Below are 21,054 nucleotides of genomic sequence, written 5' to 3' on the forward strand. Positions count from 1 at the left end.
AAGCCCAGCTCAGCTAATCCCTACCATTGTGACGCAGTTGTCATAATGCTTCAGAAAATGTACATTACACCAGAAGCGTTGGTAGACACAATATAAGTAACCTAATTTATGTCCCTTTAACTGCCCTGAATGCCTCTACTGATCCTACACCTATTGTATGCGGTAATCATGTGCCTATGAACCAGATTTATACTGTTACCACTAAGCTGGTGTGCCCTAGGAGGAAGTCCACTGTGAGCAGCTCACCCTGCATTAACATAAAGAACATGAGCACATCTAGTGCTGCTTAGCTTCCCAGTAAAGCAATTAAAGCAAGTAAGCATCCCAGAAGAAAAGTGCTCAAAATAGCCCACGTTAACATATGTAGCTTAAGAAACAAGGTCCATGAAATCAATAATTTGTCAGTAACAGATTGCATTCATATCTGTTGGTCCGTGGCGTGTAATGAGGAGCAAACAGACATGGCACTTGACACATTTATGAAATTGATTATTCCAGTTACTAATAAGCATGCACCCATTAAGAAAATGACTGTAAAAACTGTTAAATTCCTGTGGATTGATGAGGAATTGAAAAATTGTATGGATGAGAGGGATGAGGCAAAAGGAATGGCAGATACGTCTTATTAAACGTATTACAAATTGAGAATTCATGTGACTAAACAGAATTTAAAAAAGAAGAAATTACACAATGCAACAAAGATAAATGAAATAATGAATGATAGTAAAAAGCTTCGGAGCACCTTAAATGCCATTTTTGGGAAAAAAGGCAAACTAAGCTCCATCATTCATTGAATCAGATGGCTCATTCATCACAAAACCAACTCATATTGTCAACTTCTTTAATGATTTTTTCATTGGCAAGATTAGCACACTTAGACATGACATGCCAGCAACAAACGCTGACACTACACTTCCAAGTATATCTGACCAAATTACGAAAGACAAGCATTGTAATTTTGAATTCCGTAAAGCTAGTGTGGAAGAGGGGAAAAATGATTGTTGTCTATCAATAATGACAAGCCACCTTGGATGGAAAATTACTGAGGATAATAGCGGACGATATTGCCACTCCTAGTTGCCATATTTTCAATTTTAGCCTACTAGAATGTGTGTGCCCCCAGGCTTGTAGGGAAGCAAAAGTCATTCAGCTACCTAAGTGTGTTGTGAATGTATTGTAATGTTTTTAAAATTGTATAAACTGCCTTAATTTTGCTGGACCCCAAGAACAGCAGTTAATGGGGATCCATAAGAAATACAAATACAAATCTCAGCTTGCTAACTAGCAAATACAACCAACTACACACCAAATATACACAGAGCAAACAATAATGTTTTTAACTAATGTTAGTCTCAACCAAATGACAAGTACATAGCTATTGCTCTGTCACACAACATAAGAACCACTAGGTATAGGCTAGCCAGAAGGCTCTAATGCTAGCTAGCTTAACCAGCCATGCACTTTCAATAGAAAGCACCAGCTTTGTAGTGGCTATGCTATGTGGGAACACTCATTTAAATTCTTCCCTTAGTTTTCCTTATCAACACCTTGCTGTAGCTTTTAAATTCTGTGAATATCATTTAGCTAGTCCCACCACATGGCAAAATGGAAATGTGGTGTAGAAATGCAACAAAAAATTCATGTTCTGTAAACATATGCCTTTTGTTAAAAAAATACTTTTTCTGATGACAGATCCCTCTGTATGTATTAAATGTACCATTAAACCCAATGCAACTAAACACTGTACAACCATTATAGACCATAACATTGAAACCATTAGAACTGCTGCATTATGGTTTGATTGTTCACCAGGAATGGTCTAACAGTAACTAATCCAGACCTTTATTTAAGGGAATAAACCACACACAAAGAGGGCGTTTCTGGACACATAAAAGAATTACAAACTGATTTGCTTTCGTGGAGGATGACCACACAATTTATTTTCATCATGAGCCAAATCTATTGGTTTCTACAAAGACCAGCAAAATGGATAAAAGAGTGCGGCGGTATAGCAGGAACAGTGGCAAAACTAGTGGTCAAAACCGGGTACTTTCACACAACTTTATGATAAATAATGCAATTAACTTAAATTACAAATTTCTCTGAACAGGGGACAAAAACATCACCAGATTCACAGTGAATACATTACATAGTATGGAGAAGCAATACTCCAAGCCACAGCTTCATACTACTTTTCAAACATAGAGAACTGATACTGTAGGGATGTGCCGAGTAGTTGGACAAAACGAGTTTCGTAACGGATATGGGCAATTCTCTGGATGCAATAATGATCTGAGTATTTTTGTAATTATACTTGATCGGAAAAAACGTTATTTTCGGGTGCCAGCAAGCATCTTTCTCATGTCAGTCAGAGTTTCTAAACCACCCTGTACTGTTTTCGAGTCCGTCATATGTGTGGTTTAGATAGACAAACTAGCCAGTTGAGTTGTCTGTAAAGAGAATGCTGCTCTGATTGGATAGAGTGAAGCTCTATTTCTTGTCCAGTCTGCTTCATAATTTCACCCGATCACTTTTCCTTGCATGTTTTCGGTTTGATCACTTAGATTGATGCTGCCTGCTACTATGATAAATCCCACGGCAAGGACGTTTCCTATCAAGCTATCAATCTGCATAATATCTAACAAGTGGAGCAAGGGTAGGGAAAAAATATGACTGAGTGACAGCAAACTTGTCCGACCACTGCAAGTTAAGGACATACAGACGCACCCACCCCTCCGCACGCTGCTCCTAATCTGTAGCTTTTTTTTGCAGTGAGAACGTGCAGGGATGTATTTTGCCAACACCTATTTATGCATGTTAAAACACTTCTGTTTTTTTCAACTATCAACTGTCAATTTACAAATACGATTACGAATGTGAGTATGGCCATGTCGCCACAGCCCTAAGATAATGGTTCTTGGGGTGGGATAGACATGGGTTGTGGAGGGTCCGTGGATGGCTTTTGACAATTCTTTTGGATTCCTCATGTTTTGTCCAAATTGGATGTTGGGTACTATTTTTATTGAATATTATCTGAAACCTATAAATTAAATTGGCCTTTTTGGGTGCAATCAATTTTCTTAACTTCTCGGAGATAAAATAACATTTCAACAACATTTCAACAGAATGCCAATCTTACCTGTTTCTAACGACAGAAACAATTTCAGAACAATCTGAGATGGTGACTGTCATGACTTGTTGAAATGACAAGAAACGACTCGGGTAACTTATACAATAGATTCTACCAAGAATTGTCCACCCCCAAACAATTTAATAATATACAATATAACAATATAATAAACAATATATAATAAACAATATATAATAAACAATATAATATGCCATTGACCAGACACTTTTTTCCCAAGGGCCTTAGTGTGCATGTGTGCATGGGTGGACCCAGCAGGCCAAACAGACGTACAATGTTTATACCTTGCTTGAACTTCTCCTTAACAGGTGCAATCACGTTCCCAGCTGGTAAGTATGGTCTGACCAGGGTTTTAAGTCTATAACGGGGTTGCTGTGTTGACTCAAGTTATTCTTGATCTCGTCCACCTCTTCCTCTAAATAGCTGATTGGATTAGTGCTGTTGTGTAAAGCATTAGCTGCCTTACTAGCCCATGTGGATAGGACATTCCCTCATATACTGCTCCTGTTGCTGTTTATTGATCCTGTGTGGTTCATTAGTAAAGAACTGGGGAAGTGTCGTGACAGCTAGGGAACCTAGCTCTGACGCCACACAGATACCTGTAGTCATCATCGATAGTCAAAGCATGGAAATCTAGTCCAGGTGGTGGGATTGTACCCTTGACCACTACGACCTTCTTAGACAAATCTAAGAACTTTGCTTTCGTTGGCTCCAGTCGCTGGTAGACGTCTCTGAAAGGCTGTTTTCGCTGAGGCTGAGGCTGAGTCGGTGTCGTGTTTGATATAAACAACACGTCTCTAGAACTAAGAGATCAAGTCTCTGGGAGAGAGAAAGAGAAGAACATGGGAGTCGCTAACTCTAGGGATCAACGTCTGTACCACCCCTCACAGTCTCCCATCAAGGTGGTGCTGAAAAGTGAGTATGGATGGAGGATGGAATATGGATTGTTGGAGAGTTGGATAACTGTGTTAGTGAGCCTCAACTTTCTAGAGCTGCAATTGCCAGAAACAGAACAGTGTTAAGTCTATGTCTTTCCACCATGTCAAGTTGAAGAGGGTAAGTGTAAGATGTGGTCATTAGATATTAGTAACAACTTGTCGTCAAGGTTGCATCAGGTTGTAAAATCTCTCATACGCTATCATATGACCTGTGTTCATATAACCTACCTCTTTTCATGAATTTATTTAACAGCGAATAGGCAAGGGGACAGGGGAAATGTATGAAAGGATATGAGAAGGAAGTGTGTAATGTAAATAAGGGGACTTAGACAAATTATTATGGGAATATCCTGTAGTATCATGTACGAAATATTTATATAATAGTGAACTCTAACCTGCAGCATACAAATATTTATGCTTTCCAGTGATGTTTGACTGTTGATGTGTTGTGCATCATTTAAAGCTGGAGACCAGCATTAATCGTCCATTATGGTCACTGCCTGTATGAGGCAAACATCAATTCTTTGGATTTACAGTGCCAGTCAAACGTTTGGACACACCTACTCATTCAAGGGTTTTTCTTTATTTTTTACTATTTTCTACATTATAGAATAATAGTGAAGACATCAAAACTATGAAATAACACATGGATTCATGTAGTAAGTAAAAACGTGTTAAACAAATCTAAATATATTTTATATTTTCGATTGTTCAAATTAGCCACCCTTTGCCTTGATGACAGCTTTGCACACTCTTGCCATTCTCTCGACCAGCTTCATGAGGTAGTCAGCTGGAATGCATTTCAATTAACAGGTGTGCCTTGTTAAAAGTTCGTTTGTGGAATTTCTTTCCTTTGAGAGAATGTCAAGTGTGCAAAGCTGTAATCAAGGTAAAGGGTGGCTACTTTGAAGAATCTCAAATCGATTTTGATTTGTTTAACACTTTTTTGGTTTTACATGATTCCACATGTGTTATTTCATAGTTTTGATGTCTTCACTATTAAAAATACTAAAAATAAAGAAAAACCCTTGAATGAGTTGGTGTGTCCAAACTTATGACTGGTACTGTATATAGAGTGCATTCGAAAAGTATTCAGACCCCTTGATTTTTCCCACATTTTGTTACTTTACAACCTTATTCTAAAATGGTTTCAATTGGCTCTAACCAGAATAGAAAGAGGAGTGGGAGGCCCCGGTGCACAACTGAGCAAGAAGACCAGTACATTAGAGTGTCTAGTTTAAGAAACGGACGCCTCACAAGTCCTCAACTGGCAGCTTCATTAAATAGTACCCGCAACACATAAGTCTCAGCGTCAACAGTGAAGAGGCGACTCTGGGATGCTGGCCTTATAGGCAGAGTTCCTCTGTCCAGTGTCTGTGCTCTTTGCCCATCTTAATATTTTATTTGTATTGGCCAGTCTGAGATATGGCTTTTTCTTTGTAACTCTACCCAGAAGGCCAGCGTCCCGGAGTCGCCTCTTCAATGTTGACGTTGAGACTGGTGTTTTTTATTCAGACCATTTACTCAGTACTTTGTTGAAGCACCTTTGGCAGTGATTACAGCCTTGATTGTTCTTGTGTATGACGCTACAAGCTTAGCACACCTGTATTTGAGGAGTTTCTCCCATTCTTCTCTGCATGCTCTGTCAGGTTGGATGGGGAGCGTTGCTGCACAGCTATTTTCAGATCTCTCCAGAAATGTTCGATCGGGTTCAAGTTTGGGCTCTGGCTGGGCCACTCAAGGACATTCAGCGACCTGTCCCGAAGCCACTCCTGCCATGTCTTGGCTGTGTGCTTAGTGTCCTTGTCCTGTTGGAAGGTGAACATTTGCCCCAGTCAGGTCCTGAGCGCTCTGGAGCAGGTTTTCTCCCAGTCCCTGCCAATGAAAAACATGCCCACAGCATGATGCTGCCAGCACCATGCTTCACCGTAGGGATGGTGCCAGGTTTCCTCCAGACGTGAAGCTAAGCATTCAGGCCACAATCTTGGTTTCATCAAACCAGAGAATCTTGTTTCTCATGGTCTGAGAGTCTTTAGGTGCCTTTTGGCAAATTCCAAGCGGGCTGTCATGTGCCTTTTACTGAGGAGTGGCTTCCGTCTGGCCACTTTACCGTAAATGCCTGATTGGTGGAGTGCCGCAGAGATGGTTGTCTTTCTGTAAGGTTCTCCCATCTCCACAGAGGAACTCTGGAGCTCTGTCAGAGTGACCATCGGGTTCTTGGTCACCTCCTTGACCAAGGCCCTTCTCCCCCAATTGCTCAATGTGGCCGGCTATAGGAAGAGTCTTTGTGTTTCCAAACTTCTTCCATTTAAGAATGATGGAGGCCACTGTGTTCTTGGGGACCTTCAATGCTGCAGAAAGTTTGGGGTACCCTTCCCCAGATCTCTGCCTCGACATAATCCTGTCTTCGAACGTTACGGACAATTCCTTCGACCTTATGGCTTGGTTTTTGCTCTGACATGCACTGTCAACTGTGGGATGTTATATAGACAGGTGTGTGCCTTTCCAAATCATGTCCAATCAATTGAATTTAAGAGAGGTGGACTCCAATCAAGTTCGGTCAGGGGTTGGTACGGAGCGTAGGGGTTGGTAATGTTCTCTAGTTGTGCCGTGATTGGCTCAGTGTTCTGTCACTCATGGAGACACTGTCACAGCAAAATCTACAGGGAGAACTCGAAAATTCAAGTGGGTGCTGCCATAGAGTTACATCAGAAGTGCCCAAGTCTAAACATCATTGGCCACAGATAACATTTTGTCAAATCACATCATATCTACTGTAGCTTTGCAAGCTAGACAAGCAGTCATCATCATGAAACACTGTGACAATCTACTGACAAATCCTTTTCAATCCTTGTCATATGAAGAGAAATTATAGATAAAACATGTCGGTGCTCATCAGCCATTGGACATAAACATTACACAACAAGTTGGAAATCGCAAATTCAACAATGAGTAGTTTGGAAGGAATCAGGGACTAACTGCAAGCATTGCAAAGCAATCACTAACCTGCTATTCACCGGATTTGGTGTGTGGTCCAAGTCTGGGTTTAAGGGTCTCTACTTTAACATTCTGGGGTATTTTGTGTAGATAGATCAGTGACAAAAAATCTAAATTTCTCTCACCTTTTAAGACTTTTCTGGTATATGTTTTCTAAGACCCATTTTCCATTTGTTTGACAAGAAATCAAAGCCTTTGCTTATTCCACATTTTTTTAGGATGGAAAATGGTTGAGAAATGTCACGTTCCTGACCTGTTTTCTCTTGTTTTGTATGTCTTTATTGGTCAGGGCGTGAGTGTTGGGTGGGTAGTCTATGTTTTGTATTTCTAGGTTGGTTTTTGTGTTCGGCCTGTTATGATTCTCAATTAGAGACAGGTGTGTATCGTTTGTCTCTAATTGAGAGTCATACTAAGGCAGCCAGGGTTTCACTGGGGTTTTGTGGGTGTTTGTTCCTGTGTCCACACATGGACGGTTGAAGGTTAGTCACGTTTGTTGTTTTGTAGTGTCTTGTTTGCTGTTTTCATTAAAAGATGGCTTATTTCCCTCAATCCGCATCTTGGTCCTATCCATGCTCCTCCTCGTCTAAGGGGGAGAACAACAATGACTGCCTTTACAGAAACACCCACCACAACAGGACCAAGCGGATTGAGGAGAGAGAAAAGGAACTACAGCAATGGGGAAAAGAGGAATGGACTTGGGAGGAGATTCTGGACGGAGAAGGACCCTGGGCAGAGCCAGAGGAGTGTCGCCGCCCCAAAGCGGAGCTGGAGGCAGCAAAGGCGGAGAGGAGGTTTTATGAGGCAAAAGCAAGGCAGAGCGGCTGGAAGCCTGAGAGGCTCACCCCAAAATTTCTTGGGGGGAGGCTAAAGGGGAGTGTGGCGAAGCCGGGTTGGATACCTGAGCCAACTCCCCGGGCTTGCCGTGGAGTAAGAGGGCGTCGTACTGGTCAGACACCGTGTTATGCGGTAAAGCGCACGGTGTCCCCAGTACGCGTGCTTAGCCCAGTGCGGGCTATTCCACCTTGCCGCACTGGGAGGGCTAGGTTGGGCATCGAGCCGAGTGCCATGAAGCCGGCCCAACGTATCTGGTCTCCAGTACGTCTCCTCGGGCCGGCGTACATGGTACCAGCCTTACAGGTGGTGTCCCCGGTTCGCCTGCATAGCCCAGTGCGGGCTATTCCACCTCGCCGCACTGGCAGGGCTACGGGGACCATTCAACCTGGTAAGGTTGGGGAGGCTCGGTGCTCAAGAGCACGTGTCCTCCTTCACGGTCCGGTATATCCGGCGCCACCTTCCCACCCCAGCTCAGTACCACCAGTGCCTACACCACGCACCAGGCTTCCAGTGCATCTCCAGAGCCCTGTTCCTCTTCCACGCACTCTCCCTATGGTGCGGGTCTCCAGCCCGGTGCCTCCAGTTCCGGTACCACGCACCAGGCCTAGAGTGCGCCACGAGAGTCCAGTGTGCCCAGTTCCTGTTCCCCGCAATCGCCCTGATGTGCGTGCCCTCGGCCCGGTGCCTCCAGTTCCGGTGCCACGCACCAGGCCTATAGTGCGTCTCAGCCGGCCAGAGTCTGCCGTCTGCCTAGCGCCAGAGCCGTCCTGCCATGACCTGCCAGAGCCGTCCTGCCATGACCTGCCAGAGCCGTCCTGCCATGACCAGCCAGAGCCGTCCTGCCATGACCTGCCAGAGCCGTCCTGCCATGACCAGCCAGAGCCGTCCTGCCATGACCTGCCAGAGCCGTCCTGCCATGACCTGCCAGAGCCGTCCAGCCAGGACCTGCCAGAGCCGTCCAGCCAGGACCTGCCAGAGCCGTCCAGCCAGGACCTGCCAGAGCCGTCCAGCCAGGACCTGCCAGAGCCGTCCAGCCAGGACCTGCCAGAGCCGTCCAGCCAGGACCTGCCAGAGCCGTCCAGCCAGGACCTGCCGGAGCCGTCCAGCCAGGACCTGCCGGAGTCCCTCAGCCAGGACCTGCCGGAGTCCCTCAGCCAGGACCTGCCGGAGTCCCTCAGCCCGGACCGGTCGGAGTCCCTCAGCCCGGACCTGCCGGAGTCCCTCAGCCCGGACCTGCCGGAGTCCCCCAGCCCGGACCTGCCGGAGTCCCTCAGCCCGGACCTGCCGGAGTCCCTCAGCCCGGACCTGCCGGAGTCCCTCAGCCAGGACCTGCCGGAGTCCCTCAGCCAGGACCTGCCGGAGTCCCTCAGCCAGGACCTGCCGGAGTCCCTCAGCCAGGACCTGCCGGAGTCCCTCAGCCAGGACCTGCCGGAGTCCCTCAGCCAGGACCTGCCGGAGTCCCTCAGCCAGGACCTGCCGGAGTCCCTCAGCCAGGACCTGCCGGAGTCCCTCAGCCAGGACCTGCCGGAGTCCCTCAGCCAGGACCTGCCGCCCCTTATCCCGGTGCTGCCCCTTATCCCGATGCTGCCCCTTATCCCGGTGCTGCCCCTTATCCCGGTGCTGCCCCTTATCCCGGTGCTGCCCCTTCATTTAGGTGGTGTTAGTGGGAGGGTGGTCATTGGGAGGGGGATAAAGAAGCGGGGATTGATTATGGTGGGGTGGGGACCTCGCCCTCAGCCTGAGCCACCACCGTGGACAGACGCCCACCCAGACCCTCCCCTAGACTTTGTGCTGGTGCGCCCGGAGTTCGCACCTTAAGGGGGGGGTTCTGTCACGTTCCTGACCTGTTTTCTCTTGTTTTGTATGTCTTTATTGGTCAGGGCGTGAGTGTTGGGTGGGTAGTCTATGTTTTGTATTTCTAGGTTGGTTTTTGTGTTCGGCCTGGTATGATTCTCAATTAGAGACAGGTGTGTATCGTTTGTCTCTAATTGAGAGTCATACTAAGGCAGCCAGGGTTTCACTGGGGTTTTGTGGGTGTTTGTTCCTGTGTCCACACATGGACGGTTGAAGGTTAGTCACGTTTGTTGTTTTGTAGTTTTGTAGTGTCTTGTTTGCTGTTTTCATTAAAAGATGGCTTATTTCCCTCAATCCGCATCTTGGTCCTATCCATGCTCCTCCTCGTCTAAGGGGGAGAACAACAATGACTACCTTTACAAGAAATGTATATATGTCTCCAAAATATAGACTTTTAGATTTCATTTGACACCCAATTTGATACGCTCCAATGAACTTCACGGTGGTGCTAATGGTTCCTTTTACATGGAATTACCTTAATAAGTTTCACCTATAGTGTTATTCTTCTGCCAAGACCAAGGATGAGAGAATGAGTTGGTCAGAATCAACTAGGGCTAAGAATTTATTTTCAAAGGATGATAAATATCAATCAATCAATCAATGAACCAAACAATAAATGAATTGGCCAAGACATGTCAATAGATGGATACACCATCATTGCACCTCTCTCTCTCTGTTCAGTAGCCTAAACCCACCACAGGAGCAGTGAGGATTAGTACTCATAACAGGCTAACACTTGGCAGCTAACACGCTAGCATTCAACCCTGTGTTCGGGTTGACAATGACATTGAGCAAACCCCTGCAGCTGCTATCATGGGTGCTCACACATGTCAAGCCTTTGTGCGTGTGTGTGTGTGTGTGTGTGTGCTTTGTTTGTGTAAGCTTAGCTAAATGCACAGTGATTTATATGATAGAAAGCCTCTTGAGTCAGTACGTTGTAGTCGACAGCTGTGTACAGTCAGGTTAAACGAGTATCTATCTAACGGGGCGATTCTATCTTCGTTGGTTCATGTTTAGTCAATGAAGGTGTTTTTTCAGAATGCAGTTGTTATCTGAAATGTGAGGTCCATTGAGGTTATTGCAGTCGCCTGGCAGTCTCCACTCAACACTCATCTCTCAGAGCAATGCATCGTGGGACAGCAGACACTACATCCTGTTATGTGGCACCCGATTACTGCGGTAATCCACTGTCGTCCATTTGTGTGTGTAAATGTGTTTGACCGTGGGTAACACACTGCACTATAAATAATCACTTTGATTTCTAGCGCTCTCTCTCTCTTATTCTCTCTCGTTCTCTCTCCCGCTTTCGCTCTCAAAGTGACCTTAATTCCCAGTACTGTATACAGCACTATGACCACCGTCAGGCAGCAGAGTATTATACTGAGTCTCTTTGCAGAAAGATTCCAACAGAGGGGAACACACAAACACACCGCTCCTTGAGATGTGTTTCAGCAGTATCAAGTCATGCCCCAGATATCTCTGAACCATAGATATGGGCTAACATGGCAGTACTAGTAGAGATTTACTCATAATATCTGGTTTTCTCAGAGGCAGACATTAACAAAGTGCCTAGAGAACTATTCCTGCTTACTATTCACTTATTTACCTTGTCAGATTATACGATTCTGCTTTGGTTGCTTCTGTTCTCACTACAGGTTCTCACTCTGTTCATCAATTGATAGCACAAGTCTAAGACCGAAGGATCTGAGAAGAGACTGTGAATGTCCCCACTTCTGCATGTAGAAATGCCCCCTAATAAACCATTATACAATGGCTAGTTCTGGCATTTGGAAATGGAATCTTTGCACCTGTTTTGATATGTCATAGGCAATGCCATAGACGGAATGATAGCTAGCACGCTACACTTTGTAATGAGTGCTGTGACATGTCATTCAGAGGAATGGCAGTGTACATGTACATAACACTGAGTATAATATCCTCACCTTTGGGAACCAAATGTATGTATTTCTTTCTCTTTATTTCCCTTCAGGACGCAACGAGCCACTGAAGAAGGAGCGTCTTAAATGGAAGAATGAGTACCCTATGACGGAGGGCCAGCTGAGGAGTAAGAGGGATGAGTTTTGGGACACGGCCCCAGCTTTTGATGGCAGGAAGGAGATTTGGGACGCGCTCCGAGCAGCAGCGGTGGCCGTAGAGCTTAACGACCTGGAAATGGCTCAGGCCATAGTGGACGGAGCCTGCATCACACTACCACATGGTGAGATCCACGCATGCGCCCACACACACACACACACACACTCACATGTTCCATCCAATTATTAATACACCTGATGACTGATAGGGGGTGCTGTTTTCAAGCCACTGCTCCTCCATCTTGGCACTCCCCCTCCATTGTGAAGAATTGATTGGAAGCTATATAAAAGCATGTATTAATGTCTACATTTGTATTTGCCATGTCTATTCTATTGCAGATACCTTAATGCCTACTTGTACATGATATTATGTGAGCTAAACATAAAAATACAAAATGTAAAAATATATCGAAACTTTATTTGAAGCATAATTCTGTAAAAAGTTCTAATGTTACTGTCCCCACTACACAGTGGCGTGTATTCATGAATGAGCTGCAGGACAGGAAAGAAACTGCTCAGGGATATTACCATGAGGCCATTGGTGATTTTAAAACAGCTTCAGAGTTCAATGGCTGTGATAGAAGAACGGAGGATGGATCAACAACATTGACATTGAATCTCTCTTTAAGCATGGTTAAGTTAATGACCATGCTTGTTGACTATCAACAATAATGACCTAAATGACAGAGTGACAAGAACAATATAAATATACATAATAAATATTCCAAAACATGCATCTTGTATGCGACAAGGCACTAAAGTAATACTGCAAAAAAAAACAAAGGAATACTCTTTTTGGCCTGAATGCAATACATTACAGTGCCTTCATAAAGTACTCACATCCCTTTACTTTTTCCACATTTTGTTGTGTTACAGCCTGAATTTAAAATTGACTAAATTTAGATTTTGTGTCACTGATCTACCCACAATACCCCGTAATGTCAAAGTAGAAATTTGTTTGTAGAACATTTTAGAAATGTATAAAAATGTAAAGCTGAAATGTCTTCAGTCAATAAGTATTCAACCCCTATGTTACAGCAAGCCTAAATAAGTTCAGGTGTAAAAATGTGCTTAACAAGTCGCATAATAAGTTGCATGGACTCATTCCGTGTTCAATAATAGTGTTTAACATGTTTTTTGAATGACTACCCCAAATCTGTATCCTACTCATACAATTATCTGTAAGGTCCCTCAATTGAGTAGTGAATTTTAAGACCAGAGCATTTTATCAATGCCTTGCAAAGAAGAGCACCGATGGGTAGATGTGTAAAAATAAAAAAAGCAGCAGCTGAATATCCCTTTGAGCATGACAAAGTTATTCATTACACTTTTGGATGTTGTACCACTGCACCCAGTCACTACAAAGATTCAGGTGTCCTTCCTAACTTAGTTGCCGGATAGGACGTAAACCGCTCAGGGATTTCACCATGTCACGTTTCTGACCTTATTTCCTTTGTTTAGCCTTGTTTAGTTGGTCAGGACGTGAGCTGGGTGGGCATTCTATGTTATGTGTTTCTATGTTGGGTTCATTGTATTAGCCTGATATGGTTCTCAATCAGGGGCAGGTGTTTTACGTTTCCTCTGATTGAGAACCATATTAAGGTAGGCTGTTCTCACTGTTTGTTGGTGGGTGGTTGTTGCTGTGTCTGTGTTTGTTCACCACACGGTACTGTTTCGTTTCGTTCGTTCGTTCCTTTGTTCCTGTTCGTAGGTTCATGTTTTATGTGTTTTCAAGATCAGGTCTGTTAACGTCGTTTATTATTTTGTAGTTTGTTCAAGTGTTTTTTCGTCTTCGTTATTATTATTAAAGTTATTATGTATTCAACCCACGCTGCGTTTTGGTCCGTCAGACGAGGAGGAAGACGAGCGTTACAGAATCACCCACCAACCAAGGACCAAGCAGCGTTGTAACGGGCAGCAGCGACAGCAGCGGCAACATACACAGGACTTCTGGACATGGGAGGAAATTCTGGACGGTAAGGGACCCTGGGCACAACCTGGAGAATATCGCCGCCCTCGTGAAGAGCTGGATGCAGCTAAAGCCGAGAGGCGGTGGTATGAGGAGGCAGCACGGAAGCGAGGCTGGAAGCCTGAGAGTCAAGGCCAAAAATTTCTTGGGGGGGGGGGGGCTACAAGGGAGTGTGGCGAAGTCAGGTAGTTGACCTGCGCCAACTCCCAGAGCTTACCGTGGAGAGCGAAAGTACGGGCAGACACCGTGTTATGCGGTAAAGCGCACGGTGTCTCCTGTACGTGTGCTTAGCCCGGTGAGGTACATTCCAGCTCCTCGTATCGGCCGGGCTAGATTGGGCACTGAGCCAGGTGCCATGAGGCCGGCTCAACGCGTCTGGTCTCCAGTGCGTCTCCTCGGGCCGGCATACATGGCACCAGCCTTACGCATGGTGTCCCCGGTTCGCCAACACAGCCCAGTGCGGGTTATTCCACCTCCCCGCACTGGTCGGGCTACGGGAAGCATTCAACCAGGTAAGGTTGGGCAGGCTCGGTGCTCAAGGGAGCCAGTACGCCTGCACGGTCCGGTATATCCGGCGCCACCTCCCTGCCCCAGCCCAGTACCACCAGTGCCTACACCAGGCTTCCAGTGCGTCTCCAGAGCCCTGTTCCTCCTTCACGCACTCGCCCTGTGGTGCGTGTCTCCAGCCCGGTACCACCAGTTCCGGCACCACGCACCAAGCCTCCTGTGCGTCTCCAGAGCCCTGTGCGCCCTGTTGCTGCTCCCCGCACTAGCCTTAAGGTGCGTGTCCTTAGCCCGGTACCACCAGTTCCGGCACCACGCACCAGGCCTACTGTGCGCCTCAGCCGGCCAGAGTCTGCCGTCTGCCCAGCGCCGTCTGTGCTGTCCGTCTGTCCCGAGCCGTCAGAGCCGTCCGTCTGTCCCGAGCCGTCAGAGCCGTCCGTCTGTCCCGAGACGTCAGAGCCGTCCGTCTGTCCCGAGACGTCAGAGCCGTCCGTCAGTCCGGAGCTGCCCCTCAGTCCGGAGCTGCCCCTCCGTCCTGTGGCGCCCTCTGGGATGGTCTTCAGTCCGGGACTCGCTGCAAGGGTCGCCGTTCCAGAGGCGCCACCAAAGCGGGTATTGACTATGGTGGAGTGGGGTCCACGTCCCTCACCCGAGCCGCCGCCATAAGAAGGCCCACACGGACCCTCCGGTTTTACGGCCGGAGTCCGCACCTTTGGGGGGGGGGGTACTGTCACGCCCTGGCCTTAGTTATCTTTGTTTTCTTTATTATTTTAGTTAGGTCAGGGTGTGACATGGGGGATGTTTGTGTGTTTTTGTCTAGTCTAGGGTGTTTGTATTGTATAGGGTTTTTTGTAGAGTTCATGGGGTTGTGTTCAGTGTAGGTGTTTATGTAAGTCTATGGTTGCCTGGATTGGTTCTCAATCAGAGACAGCTGTCTATTGTTGTCTCTGATTGGGAGCCATAGGCATTAGGTAGGTTGTGGGTAATTGTCTATGTTTGACGTTAGTAGCTTGTGTCTGCACTTTCGTTTGTTAGCTTCACGGTCGTTTGTTGTTTTGTCTAGTTTGTATTAGTGTTCGTGTTTCGTTTCATCTTCAAATAAATAGAAGATGTATTTATATCACGCTGCGCCTTGGTCCTCTCTTTCACCTCACGACGATCGTGACATGTAGCCTATGTGTGGAAGCCAGGAGATGCTAAATGTGTTTATGTTAATTAACGGAAAATAACCATGAGACCATGAGACCGACAGTTATTTGCTTGACAATCACCAGCTGACAAAACTTTGTGACCGCCACAGCCCTAGTCACGCCCTTCCACGGGAGGTAAAGCAGTTCCGTCTTGTCGAGGTTGAGCTTGAGGTGGTGGGCCGACATCCAAGTAGAGATATCTGCCAGGCATGCAGAGATGCGTGTCGCCACCTGCGTGTCAGAAGGGGGGAAGGAGAAAAGTAGTTGAGTGCCATCCGCATAGCAATTATAGGAGAGACCATGTGAGGATATGATGTAGCCGAGTGACTTGGTATATAGTGAGAAGAGGGCCTAGAACTGAGCCCTGGGGGACACCAGTAGTGAGAATATGTGGTCCGAACACAGATCCTCTACACGTCACCTGGTAGGAGCGGCCTGCCAGGTAGGATGCAATCAAACAGTGTGCATAGCCTGAGACACCCAGCCATGAGAGGGTGGACAGAAGGATCTGATGGTTCACGGTGTCAATGGTAGCGGACAGATGTAGGAGGATGAGAACAGAGGAGAGAGAGTCAGCTTTGGCATTGCGGAGAGCCTCCGTAACACAGAGAAGAGCAGTCTTGGTTGAGTGACCCGTCTTGAAGCCTGACTGGTTAGGGTCAAGAAGATCGTTCTGAGAGAGATAACGAGAAAGTTGATCAGAGACAGCACGCTCAAGTGTTTTGGAAAGAAAATAAAGAAGGGATACAGGTCCATAGTTTTTGACGTCAGTAAAGTGTTGCTTTCTTGATGAGGGGATGCAGCCAGTGGTCAGGGATGAGTTGATGAGGGAAGTGAGGAATAGGAGAAGGTCTCCAGAGATGGCCTGGAGAAGGGAGGAGGGGATGGGGTCGAGCGTTTAGGTTGTCGGGCGGCCAGACCACTAGTCGCAGGATGTCATCTGGAGAGAGAGGGTAGAAAGAGGTCAAGGCGTAGGGTTTTTCTGTGTGAGTGAGACCAGTGGACTCAATAGGCTGAGCGAATGAGTAGTGGACGTCGTCAACCTTTTTTTCAAAGTAGTTGACAAAGTCGTCCACAGAGATGGAGGGAGAGGATTAAGGAGGGAGGAGAAGGTGGTAAAGAGTTTCTTAGGGTTAGAGGCAGAAGCTTGAAATTTAGAGTGGTAGGAAGTGGCTTTAGCAGCAGATACAGAGGAAGAGAAGGTAGACAGGAGGGAAAGGATGACAGGTCCTCCAGAAATTTAGTTCACCTCCATTTTTGCTCAGGTGCGGCAGCCCTGTTCTGTAAGCTCTCAATGACTAACAGCCATGGAGCAAGAGGGGAGGGCGGAGCCGGCCGGGAGGAAAGGGGACAGTGCAATTCATAGGATGCGGAAAGGGAGGAGAGTAGGGTCGAAGAGGCAGAATCAGGATACAGGAGGGAGAAGGATTTAGCAGAAGGGAGAGAGGATAGAAGAGGAGAGTAGTGGCAAAGAGAGAGTGATGATTGTGACGATGCATGACCCTCAGAGAACATCTCCACATAGGGGAAATGAGTAGACCTGTGCCACCACCGTGATGACCAGATGCTCTTGGACTATGACAGAAAACATAGTCAGATGAAGAGAGAGCAGCTGGACTAGCAGTGTTCTCTGGGGGCGATCCATGTCTCCGTCAGGGCCAAAAAGTCAAGGGACTGAAGGGCAGCATAGGCTGAGATGAACTCAGCATTCTTGACCGTAGATCGGCAGTTCCAACAGGGATGCAAACTAGTCACCTTTCAGTGAAATTCGCCGTTTTGAATGCAAAATAGGTGACCTACGTGATTCGTGTAGATCCGATGCAAAAAAAAAAAAAATGTGGGGGGGGGGGGGGGGGTTGGATCACTACTGGCTGTAAGCGAACGAGTGATTGGCGTTTGGAGTAATACTGTCTGTATCCAAGGCTCAGCCAATCGTTCACAGAACAACAGAATGCAGCGCAGCACGCGACTGAACCTCTTTCTCACTTTTTCAATACAGTGGATAAAAAGTGGTATGCCAGGTGTACACTCTGCCTGAAAGAGATCAATTATGCCAACAAAGGGTATCATGCTCTGCTGGCACATTGTAGAACAGATGTCCACAGGCAGAAAGTGTATAATGTGCAGTGTAGCCCAAAGATATTGTTTTTGTTGTGTTAAACTTGACAGTAACACGTGTGTGTGTGTCAGTGAGGGGGGGATTATATATATTTTATACTCAGTTAACGTTATTTTTGCACCCATGTAGCCTTGTGCACTTGAACAATGGCCACTATAATACAGCAAAATAATTATGCCTTTTTGTTTCATTCTATTTCTACTTTAAGATTTTTTTCTCCCCCAAGTGCAATATTTATATATGTGTGGTCACAAGTGTTCTATTATAAAGGCTGTCATGGCTATCTGCAATATTAGTGTATTGTCATTTGCAGTAAAGTCTAGGCAACAAATAACATTGGATTGCTTTCTTTACATTTTTTTTAGCTGTGAGTTAGATTCACAATAACCACTTTTTATTTTACACACAGAGACTGATCATGTAGATCATATTCTTTGCTGTTTAGTTTAAACCTGCATTTCCCCCTCGCATGGATTGTTTGCATGTTTCAGTGCAAAAAAGAAAAAGTGTCACATTTTTGGGCCCTCGCCAGGTTGCATCCCTGTTCCAAACGCTGCTAGACTCGGAATTCCACATGGGCTCTGCCCGCAGGGTACACTAAATTAAAAAGGTTGCAGCCAGGGGGTGGGGAGTGTCTGTAAAGCCTACAGGGAGAGGTGCGAACACGTATAGAAAACACACATAGTTGACAAAGCTACAGAAGAGCAAAATGAGATCATCTGTAAATAACAAGGTAATATACTCAAGTGAGAGAGCGGTGTGGATCCTCCCAGATGTGATGCGTGGTTATATAATAGTCGTGGGCAGCATGAGAGGATCTCAAGTATTTTAGTTACATTGACAGTAAGGAGACAGTGGGGGACGGTATCTCCGGGGGTAGGGTTGGCCACTCCTAGTCTAGGGGTCCCTAGAGGCTATTGGTTGACTTCAGTCGGGCCTGCTACTGAGGTATGTTCTGTGTCTTTATCTGTCATCTTCAGGTACTCTGACAGAGAGTTATGATGAACTGGGGAACCGCTACCAGCTTCCTGCGTACACTCTAACCCCTCCCGCCAATCTCATCACTGAACGCACCAACGACAGCGAAGCTCCCAATCAAAAGGAGCAGAAAAAGCCTCCCGCCTTTCCCAAAGAGGAGTTCCAGCTACGAGTTCGACTCTCATGCGGTAAGAGACACAAGGCTAGAGCAGGCGATGTGACAAAAATTCACATTGCGATAAATTGCATGAGTTGAGGTGAAAACGATAAATAAAACGATAAGTTTATAACATTAATATCCGCCACTGTTTTTTATTTTTTATTATCCTTTAAAATACTACTGCTATTTTGGTGTTTGTAGCCTTCAAGTGGCCCATTAACAATCACCCAGATTAGCACATTTATTTAATTTCAAACGAACAATATCAGCAAAATGCCTGTGATAAGTGGTTGATGTCGATCATTTTCCGTTTATCGTCCCAGCTCTACACCCTACCCTGAGTTGGGGTGGGCAGTCTCTGTTTCTATTTCTATGTTTTGCTATTTCTGTGTTTGACGTGATATGGTTCTCAATCAGAGGCAGCTGTCAATCGTTGTCCCTGATTGGGAACCATATTTAGGTAGCCTGTTTTGTGTTGGGTTTTGTGGGTGGTTGTCTTCAGTCTTCGTGTGTCTGCACCAGATAGAACTGTTTCGGTTGTTCCACATTTGTTGTTTTTGTATTTTGAGTGTTCACTTTTATTAAACAAGATGAACAATTACCACGCTGCACATTGGTCCTCCGATCCTTCTAACTTCTCCTCCTCAGACGAGGAGGAAGACGAAAGCCGTTACACAAGGCGAGGCACAGAATTGCTAATCTTGATTACATTATAGCGATTTGTGCATTAGTGATTCTGCGCAGTTCGACTCTCAAACTCTCTCTAGTCCAGGGTTTTCAGAAACTCTGTCCTGGGAACCCTGTGTGCACATTTCTTTTCTTCTTCCTAGCACTACTCAGCTGATTCAAATAACCAACTTATCATCAAGCTTTGATCATTTGAATCAGCTGTGTAGTTCTAGGCCAAAAACTAAAACGTACACCTAAGGGGAGCCCCAAGACCGAGTTTGGGAAACCCTGCTCTAGTCTAGAGTCGATTTACTTGCTCTGATGTCCCACTATTCCCAACACCCCTCCTCTCCATTCACTACCCTACAAACAGTGAACTGATTGAGTGCAGTGTGCAACTGGTTTATACAGTGAGGGCAATGTTTCGAACGTTGCAGGTAGAAATATAATGAATAGAGTTGACACCATTCCCCATTCTTGAACAGACCCTTGATTGTAGAAGTAACTTGACCAATGTCTCTGTCCTCCACAGGTAAGGACCTCCGTATAAGCGCCTCCATGTCAGACTCCATCTCCCAGCTGAAGACAGTCCTGGAGGGGCAGGAAGACATCGAAGTGGCCCACCAACGCTGGTTCTTTGCAGGTAAACTGCTCACAGACAAGATACGACTCCAGGACACCAAGATACAGAAAGACTTTGTGGTCCAGGTCATCGTCAACAACTACTCACCAGTTACCAAACTCATGCCAAACTGAGGAGAAATGGAGAAAGAGAAGGATGGATGGGAGAGTAGGAGGAAAGGATTGAGATTAAAGGGGGACGGAGAGAGGGTTGGCGAAAGACTGGGATGGAGTGCAGGCAGAAAAGGATGGGAGAATTTTGGCCAAGGCCTTATTTCTCTCCTCTGGAAGTTCAAGCACACCAGGCTCATGTTCATTAGTGCACACCGTAGGAAAACGTAACAAAACATTTTGCAACGTTTCTCATTGGTCATGTTCAGAATGGTTCGAAATGTGGAAAGACTTTTCTTCCATTTCGTGCCTAGTGGACAGGACATTGGACTGTTGGTTCCTGCAAAGGAATGTTGTAATTAGTTTGTTTGCTTTTGTATTTCTTATCCTCTTTTTGTATTACCCAATATTTTCCTAATGAGCCCACATTGTTACTGAGTAAAAATACACAAATTATGCACAGCCTGGCAAAGCACTGACAAACTGTAGACTGAACTGGAGGAGAATCATGGCATATGGAGAAGAGAACTTACTCCCATGCGTCTCTGTCTACAAGTCATTCCTTGTGAGTTTGTCCTTGTGGAACTTTGAACAGTGGAAAGTGTCCTGCCTGATGATACAAATATTCTATTGGATCTCTATCTATACTGAAAGCCAATCTATTTGTACCCTATCTATTGTCTAATCTTTACCTAATGGGCGAGAAGAATATTGACAGATTTATTAAAGTGTATGTACTGTTTCAATACTTGTTGGATCATTAAAATATTTGTATATGTATATGTTTAATAAAGCCCCCAAAAAATTTGCGTGACAATGTTCATGAAAAGTCAACGATTTGGTGAAAAAGTGAATATACCGGTTTATAA

General features: G+C 45.6%; 1 protein-coding gene across 1 annotated transcript; it reads left to right on the forward strand.

The window, feature by feature from the left end:
- The first annotated feature begins 3,990 nt into the window (after positions 1-3,990).
- Positions 3,991-20,251, forward strand: LOC129835950 (ubiquitin domain-containing protein 1-like). Its single transcript, XM_055901644.1, has 4 exons — positions 3,991-4,063; positions 11,762-11,989; positions 18,627-18,812; positions 19,986-20,251. The coding sequence occupies exons 1-4, from the start codon at positions 3,991-3,993 to the stop codon at positions 20,207-20,209; spliced, it is 711 nt and encodes a 236-aa protein (XP_055757619.1). The 3' UTR covers positions 20,210-20,251.
- Positions 20,252-21,054: the final 803 nt, after the last annotated feature.

This window comes from Salvelinus fontinalis, chromosome 37 (assembly GCF_029448725.1).
Source record: "Salvelinus fontinalis isolate EN_2023a chromosome 37, ASM2944872v1, whole genome shotgun sequence".
Taxonomy (NCBI): domain Eukaryota; kingdom Metazoa; phylum Chordata; class Actinopteri; order Salmoniformes; family Salmonidae; genus Salvelinus; species Salvelinus fontinalis.

Bases quoted from the DNA above. Each gene is read 5' to 3' on its own strand.
- LOC129835950 (XM_055901644.1), top strand. From the start codon at position 3,991: ATGGGAGTCGCTAACTCTAGGGATCAACGTCTGTACCACCCCTCACAG. The intron at 11,990-18,626 runs GTGAGATCCACG...TGTCATCTTCAG, and splicing joins CTGCATCACACTACCACATG to GTACTCTGACAGAGAGTTAT. The intron at 18,813-19,985 runs GTAAGAGACACA...TGTCCTCCACAG, and splicing joins ACGAGTTCGACTCTCATGCG to GTAAGGACCTCCGTATAAGC.